Source organism: Macaca fascicularis, chromosome 14, assembly GCF_037993035.2.
Source record: "Macaca fascicularis isolate 582-1 chromosome 14, T2T-MFA8v1.1".
Classification (NCBI taxonomy): domain Eukaryota; kingdom Metazoa; phylum Chordata; class Mammalia; order Primates; family Cercopithecidae; genus Macaca; species Macaca fascicularis.
Genome location: NC_088388.1, coordinates 6,753,452 through 6,774,487, shown reverse-complemented (window position 1 = coordinate 6,774,487; position 21,036 = coordinate 6,753,452). Strand labels below are relative to the sequence as shown.

Sequence of the window (21,036 nt, the reverse complement as noted above, 5' to 3'; positions counted from 1 at the left end):
GTAAAGACATGGTTCTTCTCTGAATTCATTTAGAATTCTGTGCACGGAGTTAAACACTCTTGGGACATTTGCTGTGTGTCAGGCATGGCTCTGAGCACTTTACAAGCACCTCGTTCACTTTCTCAGTAACTCTAACCATCACTCCTTTAGGGTATATGTTATCTTCATTTTCCACTTGAGGAAACTGAGGCAGGGGTCATAAAATCTCACTGGTAGGAAGTGACAGAAGCAGGATTTTGAATCCAAGCCCTTAACCTTGAAGCTTTGATGTCACTTGCAGATAATCATGTTTCTAAATCTATTTGTGCCAGCGTGGACTAATCTCAAAAACATTGTGTTGAATGAAAAAAGCAAGGTGTAGACTCATTACGTCGAAATACTAGGCTGGTGCAGCTGCTCATGCCTGTATTCCCAGTACTTTGGGAAGCAAAGACCTGAGGATCACTTAAGCCCAGGAGTTCGAGACCAGCCTGGGCAACATAGAGAGTCCGTGTATATACAAATTTTAAAAAATAGCCCGGTATGGTGACGCACATCTTTGGCTCCAGCTACTCAGGAAGGTGAGGCAGGAGGATCACTTGAGGCTGGGGGGTCAAGGCTGCAGTGAGCCATGATCTTGCCACTGCACTCCAGCCTGGGTGACAGAGTGAGACCCATCTCAAATCAAACGTACAAAATGCCATTACTGCAAATAAAAATCACCAAACACTCATATTTTTCTGTGGGTAAATATAAGTAAAGTAAAAGCACAAGTAAAGTAATTTTTTTAAAGGATTGGAAGATGATATCAGATTCAACAGCATTTGGCTCCAAGATGGCAGGAGGGGACTTTATAGTTTTTTGGTAAAGGTCTAAACTTTTAAGAACCAGTATATTAATATGCTACTGTGAAGTGTTTTAAAATCACCTAGAAAACCAGCCGGGCACAGTGGCTCATGCCTATAATCCCAGCACTTTGGGAGGCTGTGGTGGGTGGATCACCTGAGGTCAGGAGTTCAAGACCAGCCTGGTCAACATGGTGAAACCCTGTCTCTACTAAAAATACAAAAATTAGCCTGTGTGGTGGTGTGCACCTGTAATCCCAGCTACTTGGGAGGCTGAGGCAGGAGAATCGCTTGAACCCAGGAGGCAGAGGTTGCAGCAAGCTGATTGTACCACTGCACTCTGGCCTGGGTGGCAAGAGCGAGACTCCATCTCAATAAATAAATATTTTTTAAGAAATCACGTAGAAACAGTAACGGGTATTGTTAGGATGGTCATAATATGTTATTACTTTTTTCTTGCTTTTTTGGTATTCAATTTCAAATGCAGGAAAAAAATTGATGTTTTTCATTTTCCAAATATAATATTTGATTACAATATTGAGTAAGTCCTTCCCTTGAGAAGCTCTGTGCTGGAGGTTGGGGAAGATCTGATCATGCCTTCCTCACACTGGGCCTGACAATAGATGCTCAAAATAGTTGCATGGGGTTGTTGTAGGACTAGCAGGTTTGTATGCCCATATGTATGCAGTAACAGACCAATTACACTGAGATAGCAGGGTTTGCAGCAGAGAAAGAGTTTAATGATTGCAGGGCATCAAGTTTGGAGATGGGAAGAGACCTTCAAATCCATCTCCCCAAGGAGTTTTGGGCTGGGTTTTTTAAGGAGATTGTGGAGGGCAAAGGGCTGGACATTTGGGATTGCTGATTATCCGAGCAAGGGGCATGAAATAATTGGGATTGGAAATCACATCCTTAGGTGAGCCAGCTCCTCATGGGGACCAGCTGAGTCAGTAGTTTTATCAACATGCAGGACCTGGAGGAATATTTCAAAAGGAAAATTTAACATTTCATGTTCAAGTTGTTATTTATACAGCAGTTAAGGGCAGCTATAATCTAGGGTCTTTGTGACTCCGGGACAACAGGCACCAAACAGCCACGAGGAAGTAGGTTAGAGAGCAGCTGACCTCATGATGAATGCTGAGTGTGCTGAAGGCTTGGTTTATTTTCATCTTTCCCCCCTACTTGTTCCCTAATTGGTTTTATGAAGTTTATAGGGATGGTTGTAGGGTGGTTGCAGAAAACTTCCTGGGCGAGGTGATGTCCAAAGGGCTCCTAGGAGGAGTAGGGCCAAGTCGGGAGGAAGACAGAGCCTCTGGTGCAGATCCAGCTTGCATAGGCAAAACCAAAGGAGCTGGAACTGGGGAGGTCGACAGGTGGCAGCCACAAAGGACCTGGAATGGCAGGCCAAAGGGTCTTCAGCTTTGTTCTGAGGGCAGTGGGGAACCACAAAAACTCTCAGGCAGGAAAGGGGCAAAACGGGTCTGAGATTTATAATAATCCCACTGTTCCATGTTTGCAGAGAAGGGGCTGGAGAAGCCAAAATGTGAGGGTGGGAGACCCCAAGGACACATTGTTAATTTCAGGTGAGAGATGACAGGGCCACAGCCATCTCTCACTGTGCTGGGAATGTTTGGAAGGTAAAGTTGACCAGATAGACACAGTGGATGTGGGATCAGTGGAACAGGAACAAGCCCTTGATACCCCGTGGCTTGTGGTCTGGAGGCTGGTGGGGGAGGCTGATACACAGAGTGACACAGGATGGGATGGGTGCTGAGGAGGTGAGAGCCAGGACCTGAGATGCTGCAGAGGAGGCTCCTGGGAGACGACATCAGAGTGGACCTCCTTCTTCACTTGAGAAGCCTGGCAAGCAGGTGCTCCAGTGGGTGGGGACCAGTGGGGGATTTGTCATTAGGAGACCTCAGGCCCAGTTCTGGCAGTTGTGTCATCCTAGGCAGGCCACTCAGCCATGCTGACACTCTGCTTCTGAAAACAGGGCTCATCATTCCTGAGAATGGAGTTTTCGAGGATTAAGGAGGTAACACATGGCAAGTGCTTGGCACAGAGCCTGCCACTGAATGAACAGAGGCTCCTGCCCCTCACTCTCCATTTCCCAACCCTCTATGCCCAGCATCTCCTGTCCCCAGCATCCCCAACCTGCCTCTCCTTCAGCCTGTATTCCTTTGACCCAGTTAGAGAGAGATGAGGAAGGAATCCACCCATGGCTCCAACCCGCCCCCCTTCTTCTGCCCCAAAGGGAGGGATCCAAGGACTCAGGTCTGAGCCCGGATTAGCTGTGTAATCCCCAGCTTTGCCTAGGCAACCTCTTTCCTTGCCCAAGAGAGGGGGCCTGGGGCTGGCAGCCAGGACTCCTGGGCTCTGGGCCTGATACTACCCTACCTGTCTGGGCAACCTCAGACAGGGGAGAGATGCTCTTGGTGCCTCTCTTGGGAATGTCACTGACGTCCACAGTGACTGTCACATGCGCGTCAGTTGTTCTGTAGGTTTCTCTGTGCGGGGCACTGTGGGAGGGAAGAAAGGCCTAGATTCCAGTCCAGCTCTACCACTCAGCAGCTTCATGCCCACAGACAAAGGACAAAATCCCCCTGAGCCTCAGTTTTTTCATGGACAAAATGGAGTGAACACCTTGTGGGGCTGCTGTGGGGTATGTGAGAAAAATAGCTGCAAAGGAGTTTTGTGAATAGCACATTTTAGAGAGATCAGAAAGGATGATTATAGCACAAAAGAACAGAGATGGTTCCTTCCCAGGAGGACTGGAAAACAGCTGGGGAGAGCAGGCCAGAAAGGTCACTCTCATCACGAGGACCAGAGCAGAGGGTTCCAGGAAACTGAAAAAGATGAGTTCATCAGGCTTCCAAGTCCTCCTGGGAAGGCAAAGGACAGAGGGACCTCCCCAGGTCAGGGGAAAACCGAGGGAAGGGGACAGCGACACAAACGCCCTAAAGTCTAATGATGGCAGGGGTCTTGGGGGACGGGGGTGGGGTTCACAGCAGTGGCCTGGGCGTGATGACCCTCGTGAAGGACGGGGTTGCAAAGCCCTTAAATCCTGGACCAGTGGCTGATTCCAAAGCCAGCAGGGACCATGCCAGGATTTTGGGCAGAAGCACAAAGTGCTGGACTCTCCTGAAAAGGGCTGAGAGAACTCAGCGGTGTAGGGACCAGCCCCACAGGGTTGGTGGGTTTTTCTCTCCATGTGTGGAGACGAGATGTTGTAGAAATGAAGACACAAGATAAAGAGATGAAAGAAAAGACAGCTGGGCCCAAGGGACAACTACCACGAAGATGCGGAGACTGGTAGTGGCCCTGAATGCCAGGCTGTGCTGATATTTATTGGATACAAGACAAAGGGGCAGGGTAAGGAGTGGAGTGTGAGCCATCTCCAATGATAGGTGAGGTCACGTGGGTCACGTGTCCACTGTACAGGGGGCCCCTCCCTGCCTGGCAGGCAAGGCAGAGAGAGAGAAAGAGAGAGAGAGAAACAGCTTATGTCATTATTTCTGCATATTAGAGACTTTTAGTACTTTCGTTAATTTTGCTACTGCTATCTAAAAGGCCTCTGGAACATGAAGGCGGACTATGAGTGTGACCACTGAAGCACAGCATCACAGGGAGACGGTTAGGCCTCCGGATAACTGCGGGCGGGAGCAGACCCTCCACAAGAGGTGGAGGAGTAGTTTTCTGTAAACTCCCCTGGGGGAAAGGGAGACTCCCTTTCCTGGTCGGTCTCCCTTTCCCGTTCTGCTAACCAGCGGGTGTTTTTCCTTGGCACTGATGCTACTTCTAGACCACGGTCCACTTGGCAATGGGCGTCTTCCCAGACGCTGGCATTACTGCTAGACCAAAGAGACCTCTAGTGGCCCTGTCTGGGCGTGACAGAGGGCTCACACTCGTCTTCTGGTCACTTTTATGTTCCTTCAGCTCCTATCTCCGTATGGCCTGGTTTTTTCTAGGTTATGATTGTAGAGCGAGGATTATTATAATATTGGAATAAAGAGTAATTATAACAAACTAATGATTAATGATATTCATACATAATCATATCTATGATCTATATCTAGTCTAACGATTCTTATTTTATATATTTCATTATGCTGGAACAGTTCGTGCGTGCCCTGGGTCTCTTGCCTCGGCACCTGGGTGGCTTGCTGCCCACACAGCTGCGCCAGCAAAAGGATGTGCCATGCACTGACCATCTGCATCCTCTCTGCCTCACTCCAGCCTAGGACTCCGTGAGAGGCCCTCCGGGGAGACCTCTGCGAACAACCCCCTGCCTTGGAGTCTGCAGTCCTTCCTCAAGCACACGGACGCCCAGGGTGGGGAAGTCCACAGTCTGGCAGGGCTCAGACTGGGCAGAATAACTGCAACGTAGTCGTGAGGATCGGGCTGTGGCCTGCCTGACTTCTCCCTCCTCCCATGATACACCGATGCATACAGCAGGTGCACACTAAACGCCAAATCCATAGAAAGTGGAACACATCAGGACCCAGCAGAAGGCGACATGCGAGTTTTGTTTACTCGTGGCATGAAAGGCTGGGAGCCAGCAGGCGTAGTCCACGAAGTGAAGCGGGCTAAGGCGGGCGCGAAAGAGCAGTGGGGACAGCCGCCACTAAATGCCAGCCGGGCAGAGGGAGGAAGGCGGGCCCTAGGCCGGCGGGACCACATCTCCCAGAAGTCCCGGCGCCAAGGCATTGGCCTCTCCGCCCTCCCCCAAGGAGGCGGGGCCGCGGGCGAAGCGGAAGGGGTGCAGCGATGCCAGTGCGCGGCGCCGGCGTCGGGAGCGTGACGTCTTTCCTGTGCGCCACCTAGCGTTTCTATCGCGCCAGTTCCTCAGCCTGAGTGACAGCCTGTGAAGGTGACAGCCTGAGGTGACCCAGCTGGCCCCCCGCGATGCTGGCAGCACGGCGGCTGCTCGGCGGGTCGCTCCCCTCTCGGGTATCTGTGCGTTTCAGCGGCGACACGGTGAGGCCCGGCCTGGCTGGGGCCAGGGGTTTTCGGGGCCCGGTGTCGCGGCCGCGCCTGTGCACGAGCAGTCCCTGGGGTCTGTAGTGGCCTCTGGAGAGCCCTTCTCCCCAGGCCAGGCGGGAAGACTCCCGCTCCGTCCTGGTTGAAGTAGGGGAACGGGTCCCATGGCGGGGCCGACTCCCTTGGCCCGCCGGCTTGCTAGCTTCCCTTGTTTCACAGTCCTCGGCCTGGCGGAAGTTTTGCAGGTTATGAAGCGCCCTTGTTTTCGTTCCTTCTTTGTTAACAGCCTTGTAGGGCGTGAAGGGGTCATTGCCCCATTTAGGGATGCGCACCTCCTGATTTCCTGTCCACTGCTCTGCACCCTGAAGTGGCTGAAAAGTGCTCTTACACGGATGGGAATCCCATCGCCCTTAGCTGGGGCGCTCTCCACTGGGTCGTGGGGCTCCTCATTTTCATCCTAAGTGAGCCGCTCCATCATGTGTGTGTTAGGGAGGCATTTCTTTCCCATCAGTAAACACATTTCGCCTCTTCGGCCGAGTTAGGAATATAAAAGGCCCCTGGCCTACCCAAAGCCAGGCCAGGAAAGGGCCATGCCCACACTCGGCTTGTGGGGCGGTGAGGTGCTGTGATGCAGGTGTGGGCTTTGGCCACCGACAGACCTGGGCTCAAATTCGACCTGCTGCTTTTGACTGTGAGACGTTCCATAAGTTCCTTTTGCTCCGAGCCTCAGTTTTCTCCTCTGTGAAATAGAGAAAATCGTTCCTATCAGAGTTGTTATGAGGATGAAATGGGATTTTGAATGTAAAATGCTTCCATCCAGTATCTGCTAAACAAAATGCTTACTAATGGCCGGGCGCGGTGGCTCATGCCTGTAATCCCAGCACTTTGGGAGGCTGAGGCGGGTGGATCGCTTGAGGTCAGGAGTTCGAGACCAGCCTGGCCAATATGGTGAAACCCCGTCTCTACTAAAAATGCAAAAATTACCCTGGCATGGTGGTGAAAGCCTGTGATCCCAGCTATCCGGAGGCTGAGGCACAAAAATCACTTGAACTTGGGAGGTGGAGGTTGCAGTGAGCTGAGATTATGCCACTGCACTCCAGCCTGGGCAACAGAGCAAGAGTCTGTCTCAAAAAAAAAAAAAAAAGGTTACTAAGTGGCAGTGGTAGCTGTGATGCTATAGATGCTCCCCTAGCCCTAGCCCAGCCCCTCCTAAATAGGGAGACCCAAGATTCTGTAGCTTCTGGCCCAATCCCTCATGGCCCCAGAGCGCTGCTGGGCCTCCTGACCCTCTGTCTCCCCAGACAGCACCCAAGAAAACCTCATTTGGCTCGCTGAAGGATGAAGACCGGATCTTCACCAACCTGTACGGCCGCCATGACTGGAGGTGAGACAGTGCCCTTCGTGTGTTGGGTCCCGGAGCAAGGCGTCCCCTTCACTGCCTTCCCTACTCTGTCCAGGCTGAAAGGTGCCCTGAGTCGAGGTGACTGGTACAAGACAAAAGAGATCCTGCTGAAGGGGCCCGATTGGATCCTGGGTGAGATCAAGACATCAGGTTTGCGGGGCCGTGGAGGCGCTGGCTTCCCCACTGGCCTCAAGTGGAGCTTCATGAATAAGCCCTCAGATGGCAGGTGTGTGCTGGGGAGTGGGGCAGATGTGACTGTGGGAGAGACCTTAGGGGTGGCTGGGGCTTCCCTGGACCTTTGGGCTCTTTAATTAAAAACAGCATGAATGAGGTGGGCACATGTTCCCAGGCCTTAAATGGATGGGACTTACTCTGTGGACTTCCACAGGGGAGACTTACGTAGCAGAATCAACACATGATTTTGACTCAGGCAGACTTTGTTCAAATCCTAGTTCTGCCTCCTAATCATAGAGCTTTGGGCAATTTCCCGGCCTTTGTGAACCTTAGCTTTTTTGTAAATAGGTACAGTGATACCATGCAAGGATTAAAGAGATAATGTTCATACAGCTTTTGGCCTGTATGCTGGTTGGCACATAAAGCAAATGATAAATGTCACCTGCTTTACCTCCTTTTGGTGGTAGAGCTTGAGGAATGCTCTTTGTCACCAAGAGCAGAATCTGGCTCTCAGGGGCAGACACAAGGAGAGATGTTTGGATGAGCCGAATGAAGACCTTTCTTGTGGTTATAGCTGCCCAAAGATAGAATAGGCAGTAAGCTCCCTGTCATTTGGTGGTGAGCAAGCAGAGCCCCTGGGACATGTTGGGAGGGCAGTGAAGGATTGGCTGTCTGAGGAGACATCGTTGAGGCCTCCCTGGGTGGAGTGGGGTAGCATGGAGTTGAAGACCCAGCCCTGGTGGCCCTGTAGCCTGTCTGACCTGTGGGCCCCTGCAGGCCCAAGTATCTGGTGGTGAACGCAGACGAGGGGGAGCCAGGCACCTGCAAGGACCGGGAGATCATACGCCATGATCCTCACAAGCTGGTGGAAGGCTGCCTGGTTGGGGGCCGGGCCATGGGCGCCCGCGCCGCCTATATCTACATCCGAGGGGAATTCTACAATGAGGCCTCCAATCTGCAGGTGGGCAGGGAGAGACGTGGGCAGATGAGAAGGTGCTCAGTGTGCACTTACCCCTCACCCAGCACAGTTGTTCTGAGGTGTTAGCACCTGGTCTCTCAATGGTTGAACTGGGGGAGTGGTGGCCAGTCTTGCATGCATCCCTAATGGGACTTGGCTCCCAAAGCCACCTTCCAGGGCTCCTAATGCTGCTGGTATGATTTTTTTTTTTTGCTTCAAAAATAATAGTATTTATTATAACAACAAGTAGCAAGAAGAACATAAGTGGAACTATGTGTTTAGCAAGAGAGCTGAATAATTATGAATATAAATAATTCCTATTTGGGGAAAATACATTATGTTCATTGCTTGGAACTATGAATAATACTTATATCTGTAGGAAATACAGAAAAATAAAATAGGTTAAGGCAATAAGGATATAGGCAATTACATTTTTATTTTAATTTTTTTTTTTTTTTTTTTTTTTTGAGACGGAGTCTCGCGCTGTCACCCAGGCTGGAGTGCAGTGGCCGGATCTCAGCTCACTGCAAGCTCCGCCTCCCGGGTTCACGCCATTCTCCTGCCTCAGCCTCCCGAGTAGCTGGGACTACAGGCATCCGCCACCTCGCCCGGCTAGTTTTTTGTATTTTTTTTTTTTTAGTAGAGACGGGGTTTCACCATGTTAACCAGGATGGTCTCGATCTCCTGACCTCGTGATCCGCCCGTCTCGGCCTCCCAAAGTGCTGGGATTACAGGCTTGAGCCACCGCGCCCGGCCTTTATTTTAATTTTATAAAGACTTTTATTTTTCCTTACAAACTGGGGTAGTTAGGAGACCTGATAATAGCTACTTCACTTTTATTTTCCTGGCAGCAAAGCAGCTTACTTACGTGTTCCTTCTTGCATATCTGTTGCAGATTATAGTCAAGTTTTCCAATTTGTCTAGCAAAATTTTTTATACCAGGAGCATTAGGATCCTCACCGTAGGAGGCCTTCAAGGGCTTCATGACTCCTGAAGTTATAGGCTGACCCCTGGGCTGGGGGTCAGCTGGGAAAGTCACACCTTTGTCCTGCAGGTGGCCATCCGAGAGGCCTATGAGGCAGGTCTGATTGGCAAGAATGCCTGTGGATCTGGCTATGATTTTGACGTGTTTGTGGTGCGCGGGGCTGGGGCCTACATCTGTGGAGAGGAGACAGCGCTCATCGAGTCCATCGAGGGCAAGCAGGGCAAGCCCCGCCTAAAGCCCCCCTTCCCTGCAGACGTGGGTAAGGCCTGGCGTAACTCTGGGTCAGACTGTGTCCTGTGACACCTGGGATCTGGCTAGGTTCCCTTCGAATTGTTCTTATGGATTTCTGAGTGCCTTCCCGGCTGGGGTCAGATAAAGAGTAGGCTGGCAACAATACACAGGCTCCCCCAGGGCTGCCTGCAGTCCCTCCTCCTGCCTCGGTCCCCCCACACCCATGCTGCTCTGTGGCTCCACCTTCACAGTGCCTGTTCTGAGGCTAAGGGCATGGTGGTGAACAAGGCAATGAGGCATCTCTGGAGTTTGGGGTCCAGCAGGGATAAGAATGATAAGGGGATATTAGAGCAGGGGTTCTGCCATGGGAGCAGGACCCTGGGACACACCTCCCTGCCAGGAAACTTGCCGCACCCACTAGCAGCCACCAGTTGTCTTCCCATTTTCCTGAAGGAGTGTTTGGCTGCCCGACAACTGTGGCCAACGTGGAGACAGTGGCAGTGTCCCCCACCATCTGCCGCCGTGGGGGCACCTGGTTTGCTGGCTTTGGCAGAGAGCGCAACTCAGGCACCAAACTATTCAACATCTCTGGCCATGTCAACCACCCTTGCACTGTGGAGGAGGAGATGTCTGTGCCCTTGAAAGAACTGATTGAGAAGCATGCTGGTAAGGCCTGGGGCCAGCCAGGATGTGGGTGGACAGGTGTCCATGAAGAGAGCCTGAGCGGGAGGGCTCAGGAGACGGGGCTGGGTCTAGGGGCTGACTAAGGGCCTGGGGTCAGGACTAGGCAGGTGTGCCGGCCCCAGCCCTGACCATGCATCCCTTTGGGGACTGACTTGGGGCCCCAGGGGGTGTCACGGGCGGCTGGGACAACCTCCTTGCTGTGATTCCTGGTGGCTCGTCTACTCCACTGATCCCCAAGTCTGTGTGTGAGACGGTGCTGATGGACTTCGACGCGCTGGTGCAGGCACAGACAGGCTTGGGCACAGCTGCGGTGATCGTCATGGACCGCTCGGTAAGGGTTCACACACCAGCCCCAGTCCCTGCCCTCCTGGTTGCTGTCTTCCTCCCTGGGCCTCCCAGAAAACCCTCTTGCCAGCACTCAGGTCTTAGTTCCTGCAGCCTGAGGTAAAGCAAGGTGGAAGAGGAGGGAGGAAGGCCGCTCTGAGGAGAATACCCCGGAGTCTGGGCAGCACAGGGGGCCCAGGGAGGCTGGAGGAGGCCAGAATGCTGGGTGGGCTGGGAAGAGCTTCTGGAACTGGGGGAGGGGCTGTCACTAGGGGGTTGAGGCCCAGGCTTCTGTCTGGCCGTGGGTGCCTGCTGATTGCCCCTTGTCACCCAGACGGACATCGTGAAAGCCATCGCCCGCCTCATTGAGTTCTATAAGCACGAGAGCTGTGGCCAGTGCACCCCATGCCGCGAGGGTGAGCAGCGGGCAGGCTGGGGGTTTGCTTGCCGTGGCTTCACTTAACCTCCACCCCACCATGTGGCCTGCACCCCTCAAGCACCATCCCACATCCTGGCTGGGGAGATCATCTGGCCCTCTCTTGTGGCTGTGGCTGCAGGTGTGGACTGGATGAACAAGGTGATGGCTCGTTTCGTGAGGGGGGACGCCCGGCCGGCCGAGATTGACTCCCTGTGGGAGATCAGCAAGCAGATAGAAGGCCACACCATTTGTGCTCTGGGTGACGGGGCTGCCTGGCCTGTGCAGGTATTCACCGCCCTTCTGCGTAGCGCGGAGGGTGGGTGGCATCAAGGGCCCAGGGTGTTGGGGGATTTTTGGACTCTGTTTCACACAGTCCCCCCACCAACCCCAGGGTCTGATCCGCCACTTTCGGCCGGAGCTTGAGGAACGGATGCAGCGGTTTGCCCAGCAGCATCAGGCCCGGCAGGCTGCCTCTTAGCCCACCACCCTGGCCTGCTGTCCTGTGTCTGTCCGTCTGGAATGCTGGACAATAAAGCGAGTGCTGCCCACCCTCCCGCTGCAGCTGCTGTGACTGTGCTCTTTACCCTTTACCCAGCACCGGATCCTCAAGGGTGGGAGGGGAGAACAGGGCCCAGTCTGCCTCGTGGCCAGAGGAAGGACAGGGTCTCGTCTGGCTTGAAAGAGATGTTTATTTCGGCTCCATGATTTGGGGGGGGGGTGAATGTGAAAGCGGGGAGAGAGGAAACACCTCTCTGACTTGGGACTGGGGGGCGTGATGGGTGAGGCAGCCCCAACCTCCATCATTTTTGTGGGGACACTTTAGGCAGCTGTAGTGGAGGGGCGGCAGGCAGGGCCCCTGGGCTAGTTGCTGAGCTGGACAGGCTTGCTGTCCAGTGGGTGCCACAGCTCCAGGCGGTGGTCACTGTGGCCCAGGCACTCAAGCCAGTGCCGCAGGCGCTCCCCACTGGCATGGCTGCCCAGCTGCACCCCGCCTGCCATGGGGGATGGGTCAGGAACCGCCAGTAGCCTACTGGGCCCCCACCCCAGCTCCTCATGTTCCCACTCACCAATGAAGTCATCAGCCGTGCCCAGGTCATAGTCCCACACAGACACTAGCAGCGTCTTCTGGGCCAGCTCCTCCCGTGGGCCTGAGTAGAAGAATTCCTGCAGGGAGAAGGGCAGAGAGGTGGGAAGGAGGCAGCCTTGGCTCTCCCAAAGTTTAAGAAGCAGGCCTCAGCAGGGGAGTGGCTCAGCATGTCAAGGCCAGGGTTGGCTGGGACCTGCCTGGTCCTGGCTCACCTCATTGAACTCGGGGTTCAGGGTCTTCCTGCGAACACTGGTCTTGAATTTAGATTTCTTCCCTGCATTTGGATGCAGGAAACTGATCGGGGAGGATTGGCAGGTTAGGTGTGGCCCTGGAGAGGTGAGGAGCCACCGTCTTGTCCTCACCTCCCACCTGCCCACCCCATTCACTCACAGGCGCACAAAGGGGTCCGAGTAACCATTGGCATCCATGGGGGCCAGGTGGACGCAGCGCAGCACACCCACCAGCAAGCCACCCCGCTGAGAGCTGTAGCACAGTGACAGCAGGACGCGCCCATGTTCCTCCCAGGCCACCTCTGTCTCCACCTCCTCCTGCAGGTGTAGGCTGAGGTCAGCCCCCATCCAGCCCAAAGCCCAGCCCCTTTAGCCTCCGCGCTCTGGGCAGGAAAGCTCAACCTGGCCCCAAAGAAATCAGGGGCAATGGCTTCATTTCCCAATACAGCCACTCGCACAGTGCCGTGGAAGCGGTCCTATGGGTCAGCTGTACCCTCCAGGGCCTGATCAAAGGTGAGGCTTGCTGACCACATGACCAGTCAGATACGTCTGTCATGGAGGGGAAGGGAACTGGCTGACATGCCAGGAGCTCCCTAAGTGGTCTCCCATCCGGTGCCCATAGCCATCCCTGTAGGCAAGTGGCTCTGAGAGGATGTTCACTTCCCAAGGAGAAGCAGATCTCTTCAAAACCCCACCCTCTTCACCCCTTACTTCTCTGGGGACCAGATTCTGAGTGTTCTTTGCCACACTCTGGGCCCTGGTGCTTCTGAACAGGCTCAGGGAGGAAGCCCCAGGAGGATGTGCTGCTCTCACCCGCAGGGTAGGTTTCCCTTTGCAGAAAGCCCCACCACCTTGTTCACAGGCGGCTCTCAGGAATGCGGGAGTGCTCTGTGAGCACCCACCATGCTCTGGGCGCTGTTGTGCTTGGGATCTGGGGCAGAGGGTACACAGGGCTGGCGCTGGGAGAAGTGGCCTGTTCGTGCCACCTTGGTGGGCCTCAGCCACTTGGGCTTAGCTAATCAACAGCTGCAGCAACTTGTGGTTCCACCAGAGGGCAGGGCACCCGGCACTTTGGGGAGGAGCTGGTAGGGGGCCCTGCTGTCAGCATCCCAGCTGCCTCCCCCACTGACCACAGGGGTTCTAGCTAGGTCTTTGGTCTCCAGTGGCGTCAAAGAAACCTCTGCAGTCACCCTCACTGCCTCCGGACAAGGGCCTGTCTAGGACGGCCTGCCCCAGGAGTGGTCCCCACACTCCCCTCAGGGCCAGACCCCACCCAGTGAGCCCCGCCCGTCTGTCTTCTCTTCCACCTTGCCCAGCCTCCCATCTCAGGCCACGGATAAATGCCGCCAGTTGCAGCCTCTGCCTCAAGGCAGGTGTCTGCCCGGCTGTGCCCCCAAGGGCTCTGCTTGTCCCAGTGCCCCACAGCTCCTCTGGGCTGCCCTGGCAAGGGAGTCACCCTCACTTTGCCATTGGGGACCTGGCTGTCCCCTGGGACAATGAGGGCTCACAGGGCCTGTGAGAGCTGGCCTCAGGTTCCTCCAAGCCCCCTACGCCCCTGCCACCAGGCTTGCCCCCTCATCCCTGTTCAGCCCAGCCGTCCTACCCACCTCATAGAGGGACATGCCGCGGGCTGTGTCCAGGCTCTTGGGCCTCTTGGCCTGAAAGGGAAGAGAGCCTGGTCATCCTGGCCAGATGCTGCCCAGGTCCCCCTCCCTATTCCTCCCCTCTAGCTCCCATCACAAGATTCCTGGCCCCTGTGCCCCACCCTGTGCTCCAGCCCCACTTACCAGCCTCCGCTTCTCCAGATAGATGTTGAAGCTCCTGGCTCGGTTTGGCACCAGCTTCCTCAAGGGCACCTGCAGCTCCCCTAGGGGAGGTGCCCGCCGCCGTCGCCGCAGCCATGGGTCCTCACACACACACAGCCTGGTGGCCGCCCAGGTCAGACCTGGCCAGGCCAGCCCCATCCCTCTGCTCCACCCCCAGGTGGCCCAGGCTGGATCCTCACCTAAGGGTCTTGCACACAGCATCCTGGCGGGTGAAGCCGTGATAGGTGAGTGTCTCCTCCCAGACAGGTACCCTCGTACCTCGAATGGTGCGTGTCCGAAGCTGGCTGGCCTAGGGCCCAAGCAGGGTGGGTCGGGGCCTCCTAGGGTTAAGACCATTCTCCAACCCCCTACCCTGCCTCCCTGGTAGGACCTCCCACTATTTGCACATCCCAGCAACTGGGACCCAGGCCTTGGGGGGTGGGGAGGAGCCAAGCAGAGCCAGGTGGGTGCCGCAGGCTGGATGTTCCACCAGAGGGCAGCAGTGGGGGCCTGGGGCTTGCCCTCACCTTGCTGTTCCCTGGCAGCAGATTCGCTTTGACATACGTGTCCACGGAACCTGAGGCCAACGGCTTGAGGCCCTGGGAACAGACAGTGGGTATGAGATAGGCCTGTGGCCCAGCCCTCTGTCCCAGGGACGCCCACCCCCATCCTCACCTTGGCACGATGAGCTGTGCAGTGCAAGGCACTGTTGTCCGCATCAAAAAGAAGTGTGAACTCCAGGGTGGCCAGGGCAGCTAAAGGCAGGTGGCAGGCAGGGTCACCTCCTACCTCAGCTCAATCTGCCCCCACCCATGGCACATACCTCCTGCCTTGCCCCTCCACGGCCAGATGGCAGGGACACCCCAATGCCTCTCCTGGCTGGACTGAGCTCAGGGTGTCCCCTCCTCCCGCCCCTACTCACTGCTGTCGTCTGAGTCTCTCTCTGGCTCTGGGTCGGGCTGCGGCTGGGGTGCAGAGCGGATGGTAGACGCCGCCGCGGGGCGCTGGTCCGGAGGGTGCAGGGTAGGCTCCGTCAAAGGGTAAAAGTGCGGGAAGTAGTGGGAGATGAGGCGGATGGGCTGGATAGGGCCCGGGCTCACATCGATGGCCATGTGCTCCTGCATGCTCACCCGGGGAGGCCGCCCACCTGCTGCCGCCGTGCCCGCCATGGGGACCCCGACGGGGGGCGGGGACTCAGAGAAATGCCTGAGGACTGGGGCGGGGGGGGAAGCATCGCTGATACCATGCAGGGGACCTGAGGACAGAGCGCAGGGTTGGGGGAGGGGCCGGGGGAGTCCCCAGCCTGGAGGGTCATGGCAGGCTTTGGAGGGGACTGGGTGTGTCGGGAGTCAGTCCAGCTCCCAGTCCTTACCGCTTTGGGAGCTACTTCACCCAGTGTGAGTCACTGCTGCTGGCAATGGGTGTGCACTCTCGGGGGTAGAGCCCGTGACTGCTGTGTCCCCAGTGAGCAAGGGTGACCCAGAGCTCAGAACCCTCCCAGAGCTCTTTCCTAGCTCTGGGGCTCAGCTTCCCTCCTTCCTCTGCCCCCTTCACACTTTGTCAAAGGGAGTTATTTTTACCACCATCATGTGGCTCTGCTCCCAGGTGAGAAGGCTGGAGGCCCGGAGGTGACAGAGGGCTGTGGAGGTGATAAGTGGTTAGTGGGAAGGAGGGAGCGCATAGGAGGAGGGGAGGGGGTGCATGGGAAAGTGGGAGGGGAGCCACAGGAAGGGGCCCCTGTGATTGAGCCCTGCGGGGGTGGCCAGTTTATACTCTGAAACATGAACCAGATCATCCCACCTCCACCCCTGCTTGGAATAAAATCCGAACCCTTTGATGAGGCGCAACCCCTTTTCACCTCACCAAGGAGTGTCCCCTTGGCATCTCACAGTGAGGGCCCACTCCCCTCCCAAACTGGGCCACTCCTACTCACCTTTGGTTTCTGGGTCACCCCCTGCAGGGGATCTTGGCTGGTTTTAATCATCCAGCATTCCCTCTCCTCTCTTCTCCCCAGTTATTCTTTTAATTTTTAATCAACATAACCATAGATATTTATGGGGTACAATATGATGTTCTGATGTGATATATGTAGAAATGTGATTTCTACAATATGCATTGTAGAAAGATTCAGTCAAGCTAATGAAAAAAGAACACTTAAAATGTACTCTTTAAACAACTGTGAAATACACAAGGTGCTATTGTTAGGGATATTTGCCATGCTGTGCAATAGGGCCTTCAGCTTACTCTTCCTGACTGGAACTTTGTACCCTAAGAGCAATGTCTCCCCTCTCCCCATCCCTAGTCCCCTACTTTCCAGCTCCTGGTGACCACCATTCTCTCTGCTTCTAGGAGTTCAACTTTTTCAGATTCCACATAAAAATCAGACCGTATAGTATTCGTCGTTCTGTGCCTAGCTTACTTCACTTAGCATATCGTCCTCTGGGTTCATCCATGTTGTCACAAATGATAGAATGGCCATCTCTGTTAAGGCTGAACAGTGTAGACACGCCATCCTATCCATCCGTCTGATGCTGGGCAGTCGGGTTGCTGCCGTGTCTTAGCTGTTGTGAATGGCACTGCACTGAACATGGAGGCAGACACCTCTTCAGCATGCTGACTTCAATTCCCGTGGATACCATCCACAAGTGGGGTTGCTGGATCACATGGTACCTCTATTTTTGGTGTTCTAAGGGACTGCCATATGATTTTCCAAAATGGTTGCGCTCATTTCCCTTCCCACCGATAGCACGTAAGGCTTCCCTTTCCTCCACATCCTCACGAGCATCTGTTATCTCCTATGGTTTGGTAGTAGCCTTTCTAACAGGTGTGAGGTGGTATCTCATTGAGATTTTCACTTGTATTTCCTGCACGATTAGCGATGTTAAACATTTTTTCATGTGTCTGTTGAGAAATGTATGTTCAGGTGCTTTGCCCATGTTTAAATTCGGATATTTGTTTCTTGTTATTGAGTTCCTTGTTTCTTTTGGATATTAGCCCCCTTATCAGGTGTATGGTTTACAAAGATTTTCTCCCATCCTGTAGCCTCGCTCCTCACTTTGTTGTTTCTTTTGCTGTGCAGAAGCTTTTTAGTTGGGTGCCATCCCATTTGTCTATTTTTACTTTTTTTTTTTTTTTTTTGAGACGGAGTCTCGCTCTGTCGCCCAGGCTGGAGTGCAGTGGCCAGATCTCAGCTCACTGCAAGCTCCGCCTCCCAGGTTTACGCCATTCTCCTGCCTCAGCCTCCCAAGTAGCTGGGACCACAGGCGCCTGCCACCTCGCCCGGCTAGTTTTTTGTATTTTTTAGTAGAGACGGGGTTTCACCGTGTTAGCCAGGATGGTCTCGATCTCCTGACCTCGTGATCCGCCCGTCTCGGCCTCCCAAAGTGCTGGGATTACAGGCTTGAGCCACCGCGCCCGGCCTATTTTTACTTTTGATGCCTTTGCTTTTGGGGTCCTATCCAAGAAATCATTGCCCAGACCAATGTCTAGAACTTTCCCCATATGTTTCCTTCAAGTAGTGTTACCATTGCAGGTTTTTGGTTTTTTTTTCCCCTTTAAGATAGGATCTCACTCTGTTGCCCAGGCTGGAGTGCAGTGGCACAATCTCAGTTCACTGCAGCCTCTGCCTCCTGGGCTCAAGCGATCCTCCCATCTCAGCTTCTTGAGTAGCTGGGACTACAAGCATGCACCACCATGCCTGGCTAATTTATTTGTATTTCTGTACAGACAGGGTTTCACTACATATGACCAGGCCAGTCTTGAACTCCTGAAGTCACGGTGGCCCGCCTTGGCCAACCAAAGTGCTGGGATTACAGGCATGAGCCACAGAGTCCAGTTCGCTTCAGGTTTTATAGCCCATTTTGAGTTGATTTTTGTATAAGGTGTGAACCTCAGTTGTTCTTTGGGAACCACTGCTTCTCAGTCCAGGGAGTTCACCCTCCTACCCAGGCAAGCATCCCAGACTCTATCTATCAATGTATTGTAAATCCAACTGGCCATGTGACAGGCTCAGGGAAGGACATGTGACTCAAGACAGGCCAGTGAGGTGCACTTCTGGGTTAGACTGGCCGGGCGGAGTGGCCATGTTTTCTGCTGATGGATGCTGCTGCCCTCTCCTCAACCTCTCACACTCTGCACTAGAGACAACCTCCCCAGGGCTGAGGCCAGCACAGTGCAAAGCACAGCAAGAAGAGAGCCCCTGAGCCCCTGGATCCAGCCATCCTGCCATGGCAAGTTCAGACCACCCACTCCCTCAACTCTTTCACAGAACCCTGGTCTACCTAGTTGACATCTTATGTAATTCCACTATTATCTGTGATTAATTAATGTGGAATCACATGATTATCTGTGTGACCTGGTCTGAGGTCTCCGTTAGACTGAGCACCCCCTCTGGAGGGCAGGTCAGCATCTGACTGGTCCACAGCTATGGCCCCCACACAGCAGCTGGCACACACAGGGGCTCTGTATGTTAGACCCCTGCAGTAACACCCAGGGGCATGCGTGCACTTTACTCCTCTCTGGGATCCCGGAGCCCAGCACAGGGTCAGCCAGGCACAGCAGAGAGAACAGGAGGTGCAGGCTGAGACACGGGCAGTGCATGCCTAAGAGTGTGGGCTGTGGAGTCTGACAGCCCTGGTTCCAATGCCAGCCTGGGGTCCTTAGGCAAGGTGTCTATCCCTCCTGAAAGCAGTCTCACCAGCCAGAGACAGTGCTGGCCCCGCCTTATGGGCTGTTGTGAGGGTGAGATGAATTGACTTCGAGTACTTGGCACCCAGGAAGTGTCCACTGCTGTGGGGAACGGCGTGACTGGAAGGAGGAGCCCCAGCCAGCAGCCTGGAGTGGTCTGCCCAATGTCAAGGCCCCAGCACAGGACAAGCAGGAGCTCTAGAGCTGTCAAAGGCCTTTATTCAGTCCTGAAGTGGAGCTGGCCTGGCAGGGTGAAACCAGGGGCTGCTGAGGGTGGGCCAGGCCCTCAGCCCCTGGCCAGCTCAGGCCGGCCAGGCGGGGTTGGTAGGTACCAGGTGCCAGCAGCTGCAGGGCAAACTCGGTGATGACAGCTGTGAGGCCCCAGACCCGGTGTGGTCCATGCAGGAAGACAGGTAGTGTGTAGCGGAAGTGGCCACGCTGGCAGAAGTGGGTATAGCCCTGATTCTGCGTCTGCAGCAGGTGGGCTAGCGGGAGTGCAAACACCTCATCCACCTGCAGGCAGGAGGCAGAGAGGGTAGACAGAGAACTGGAACAGTCCAACCCTCACATCCCCCAGCTCACCTCCTCCGAGTTGGGCCTGAGGCTCTGGGGATCCAGTGGGCCCACACCAGCAAGCACTGGCACCACGGTGGCCTTTTGCTGGGGAAGAGGGCAGGCGGTCAGGGAAGCATGGCTTCAGTTGGGTTTGAAGGCTGGGGAGGGGAGTGTGAGAGGAAGACCCCCTTTGCCATGCACAGGCCTTAGGTAGTGATGTTCAGGTCCACCTGCCTGTGTCCTCCAGCCATGCCGACTGACTCAGGTCTCCTCAAATGCACTAGACCTGTTCCCTCTGCTTAGGACAATCTCCCACTTGGCATTCAAGCCCAGGTTCAATCCCTGCCTACCCCATGAAGCCTCCCTGACCCTAATCCACCAAGCTGAGCAGAGGTGGCCCACCCCATCGCCCTGGGCCACCTCTACTCAGGACACCAGAGCTTCCCCAATCTCTTCCCAAGGGGTTGTGTGGGGTGGCGCATGTGACCAGGCAGGTTAGGGGCACCCTTCCACACTTTGTGCCTGTGGGGGTCCATGACCACTCTCCTGGTCCGTGGGGGCCTAGCTCCAGGGCAGGCACAGAGTGAGTGAATGAGGGGGCGGTGGCCTCAGCCAGGTGGCTTACCGGATCATACACAGGCCGCAGCAGGCCCCACACGTGCTCCTCGGGCACTGCCAGGCCCAGTTCCTCCTGGGTTTCCCGCAGGGCCGTGTGCACCACGTCTTGGTCAGCCGGGTCGCACTTGCCGCCTGGGAAACTAAACAGACACAGGGAGTCTGATCCTTGGACTCTTAGGGCCATGGAGAGGTCGGGGTGTCGGCAGTGCGGGGGGCCAGTGGCCCACCAAAGCATCGCCTGCCTCTGCTCCTAGTTTGCTGGGAAGCCCCAGGCAAGCCACACGACCTCTGGAGGCCAGTTTATCTCCCTGAGCAATGGCGATAAGGAAGAGAAGCCCGGGGCAGCGCAGGACAAGAGGGTCTGCAGCAGGAGCAAGAAGATCCTGGGGCTCAGATACCCAAATTCGGCCTATGGTGGCCCCAGTAGCACTGACATTGTCCTCGGGGACTATGTCCTCAAATCCCGCCGGGCGGGGCCCGAACCTCTCCGTAGTCGCCGGCAGGGGGCGGCGTCCGCGTTCTTAGCGGGAAACAGCTCAGAGGGGTGTCCCCGGCTGAGGCGTGCGCGCAGGGACTAGCACGAGGGGTCTAAGCGGTGAGGGCGTGGCGCCCAGGCAGGTGCACTGGAGCCGAGGCACACGGATCGCTGATCCCTCGCCGCAGCCCGTGGGCGTAGGGGCTCTCCCCAGACCCATTTTACGGAGGCGGAAACCGAGGCTCGAAGGGGCTAAGTGCCCTGCCCGAGGTCCCTGCCAGCCGCGGCCTCCGGCAAAGGGCAAAGAATTCCTGGCCGCTGTACCTGACGTCGCCCTTGTGCCTCCCGGTCAGGCGGCTGGACCGCAGCGTATACAGCAGAGCCGGGACCCCGCGCACTGAGCAGAGCGGCACGAGCACCGCGGCCGACGCGGGCCGTGCGCGGAGTCGGGCCGTGGCCCCCGCCAGCAGCCGGCGGCAGCGCAGCTCGCCCTCGGCCGACAGGCAGTCGGGCAGCATGCCGAGTCCTGCGCGGCCGTGACGCGGAGGGCGCGGGGTCGAGCGAGGGAAGAGGCGGGGCGAGGCGGGGCGGGGCGGGGCG

The 21,036-nt window shown here is 55.6% G+C and overlaps 3 protein-coding genes and 1 pseudogene across 8 annotated transcripts; 1 reads left to right on the top strand and 3 right to left on the bottom strand.

The window, feature by feature from the left end:
- Positions 1–1,660: 1,660 nt before the first annotated feature.
- Positions 1,661–3,006, bottom strand: LOC107127245 (uncharacterized protein NDUFV1-DT-like; annotated as a pseudogene).
- A 2,629-nt stretch (positions 3,007–5,635) lies between these two features.
- NDUFV1 (NADH:ubiquinone oxidoreductase core subunit V1) lies at positions 5,636–11,541 on the top strand. The gene is made up of 10 exons (XM_045372243.3): positions 5,636–5,801; positions 7,106–7,188; positions 7,262–7,432; positions 8,158–8,341; positions 9,393–9,582; positions 10,008–10,220; positions 10,403–10,569; positions 10,897–10,978; positions 11,120–11,265; positions 11,372–11,541. The coding sequence occupies exons 1-10, from the start codon at positions 5,730–5,732 to the stop codon at positions 11,456–11,458; spliced, it is 1,395 nt and encodes a 464-aa protein (XP_045228178.2). The 5' UTR covers positions 5,636–5,729; the 3' UTR covers positions 11,459–11,541.
- A 110-nt stretch (positions 11,542–11,651) lies between these two features.
- Positions 11,652–15,554, bottom strand: LOC102124997 (double C2-like domain-containing protein gamma). Of its 5 annotated transcripts, none has more exons than XM_074013055.1 (11): positions 15,475–15,554; positions 15,025–15,357; positions 14,778–14,857; positions 14,630–14,701; positions 14,303–14,412; positions 14,085–14,220; positions 13,905–13,955; positions 12,458–12,615; positions 12,280–12,361; positions 12,048–12,144; positions 11,652–11,972 (listed from the first exon to the last, which is right to left on the bottom strand). In XM_074013055.1, exons 2-11 carry the CDS (start codon positions 15,269–15,271, stop codon positions 11,842–11,844), a joined length of 1,164 nt encoding a protein of 387 aa, XP_073869156.1. In that variant the 5' UTR covers positions 15,272–15,357; positions 15,475–15,554; the 3' UTR covers positions 11,652–11,841. The 5 variants fall into 5 exon arrangements, with proteins under 5 accessions (XP_073869156.1, XP_073869154.1, XP_045228179.2 ...); XM_074013053.1 differs by having other exon boundaries at positions 15,025–15,315; XM_045372244.2 differs by having other exon boundaries at positions 11,652–12,144.
- A 2,232-nt stretch (positions 15,555–17,786) lies between these two features.
- NUDT8 (nudix hydrolase 8) lies at positions 17,787–20,966 on the bottom strand. 2 transcript variants are annotated; one of them, XM_005577051.5, is made up of 4 exons: positions 20,761–20,966; positions 19,969–20,101; positions 19,371–19,448; positions 17,787–19,301 (listed from the first exon to the last, which is right to left on the bottom strand). In XM_005577051.5, the coding sequence occupies exons 1-4, from the start codon at positions 20,952–20,954 to the stop codon at positions 18,996–18,998; spliced, it is 711 nt and encodes a 236-aa protein (XP_005577108.2). In that variant the 5' UTR covers positions 20,955–20,966; the 3' UTR covers positions 17,787–18,995. The 2 variants fall into 2 exon arrangements, with proteins under 2 accessions (XP_005577108.2, XP_045228177.1); XM_045372242.3 differs by lacking the exon at positions 19,371–19,448.
- Between the last annotated feature and the right edge of the window lie 70 nt (positions 20,967–21,036).

Excerpts from the sequence above, each read along its gene's own strand:
- NDUFV1 (XM_045372243.3), top strand. The coding sequence starts at position 5,730 with ATGCTGGCAGCACGGCGGCTGCTCGGCGGGTCGCTCCCCTCTCGGGTA. Across the intron at positions 8,342-9,392 it reads ATGAGGCCTCCAATCTGCAG|GTGGCCATCCGAGAGGCCTA; the intron begins GTGGGCAGGGAG and ends TTTGTCCTGCAG. Across the intron at positions 10,221-10,402 it reads ACTGATTGAGAAGCATGCTG|GGGGTGTCACGGGCGGCTGG; the intron begins GTAAGGCCTGGG and ends TTGGGGCCCCAG.
- LOC102124997 (XM_005577046.4), bottom strand. The coding sequence starts at position 15,271 with ATGGCGGGCACGGCGGCAGCAGGTGGGCGGCCTCCCCGGGTGAGCATG. Across the intron at positions 14,702-14,777 it reads GCACAGCTCATCGTGCCAAG|GGCCTCAAGCCGTTGGCCTC; the intron begins GTGAGGATGGGG and ends GTCTGTTCCCAG. Across the intron at positions 14,221-14,302 it reads GCTGTGTGCAAGACCCTTAG|GCTGTGTGTGTGTGAGGACC; the intron begins GTGAGGATCCAG and ends GGCGGCCACCAG.
- NUDT8 (XM_005577051.5), bottom strand. The coding sequence starts at position 20,954 with ATGCTGCCCGACTGCCTGTCGGCCGAGGGCGAGCTGCGCTGCCGCCGG. Across the intron at positions 20,102-20,760 it reads AGGCACAAGGGCGACGTCAG|TTTCCCAGGCGGCAAGTGCG; the intron begins GTACAGCGGCCA and ends GTGTCTGTTTAG. Across the intron at positions 19,449-19,968 it reads TGCGGCCTGTGTATGATCCG|CAAAAGGCCACCGTGGTGCC; the intron begins GTAAGCCACCTG and ends CCTCTTCCCCAG.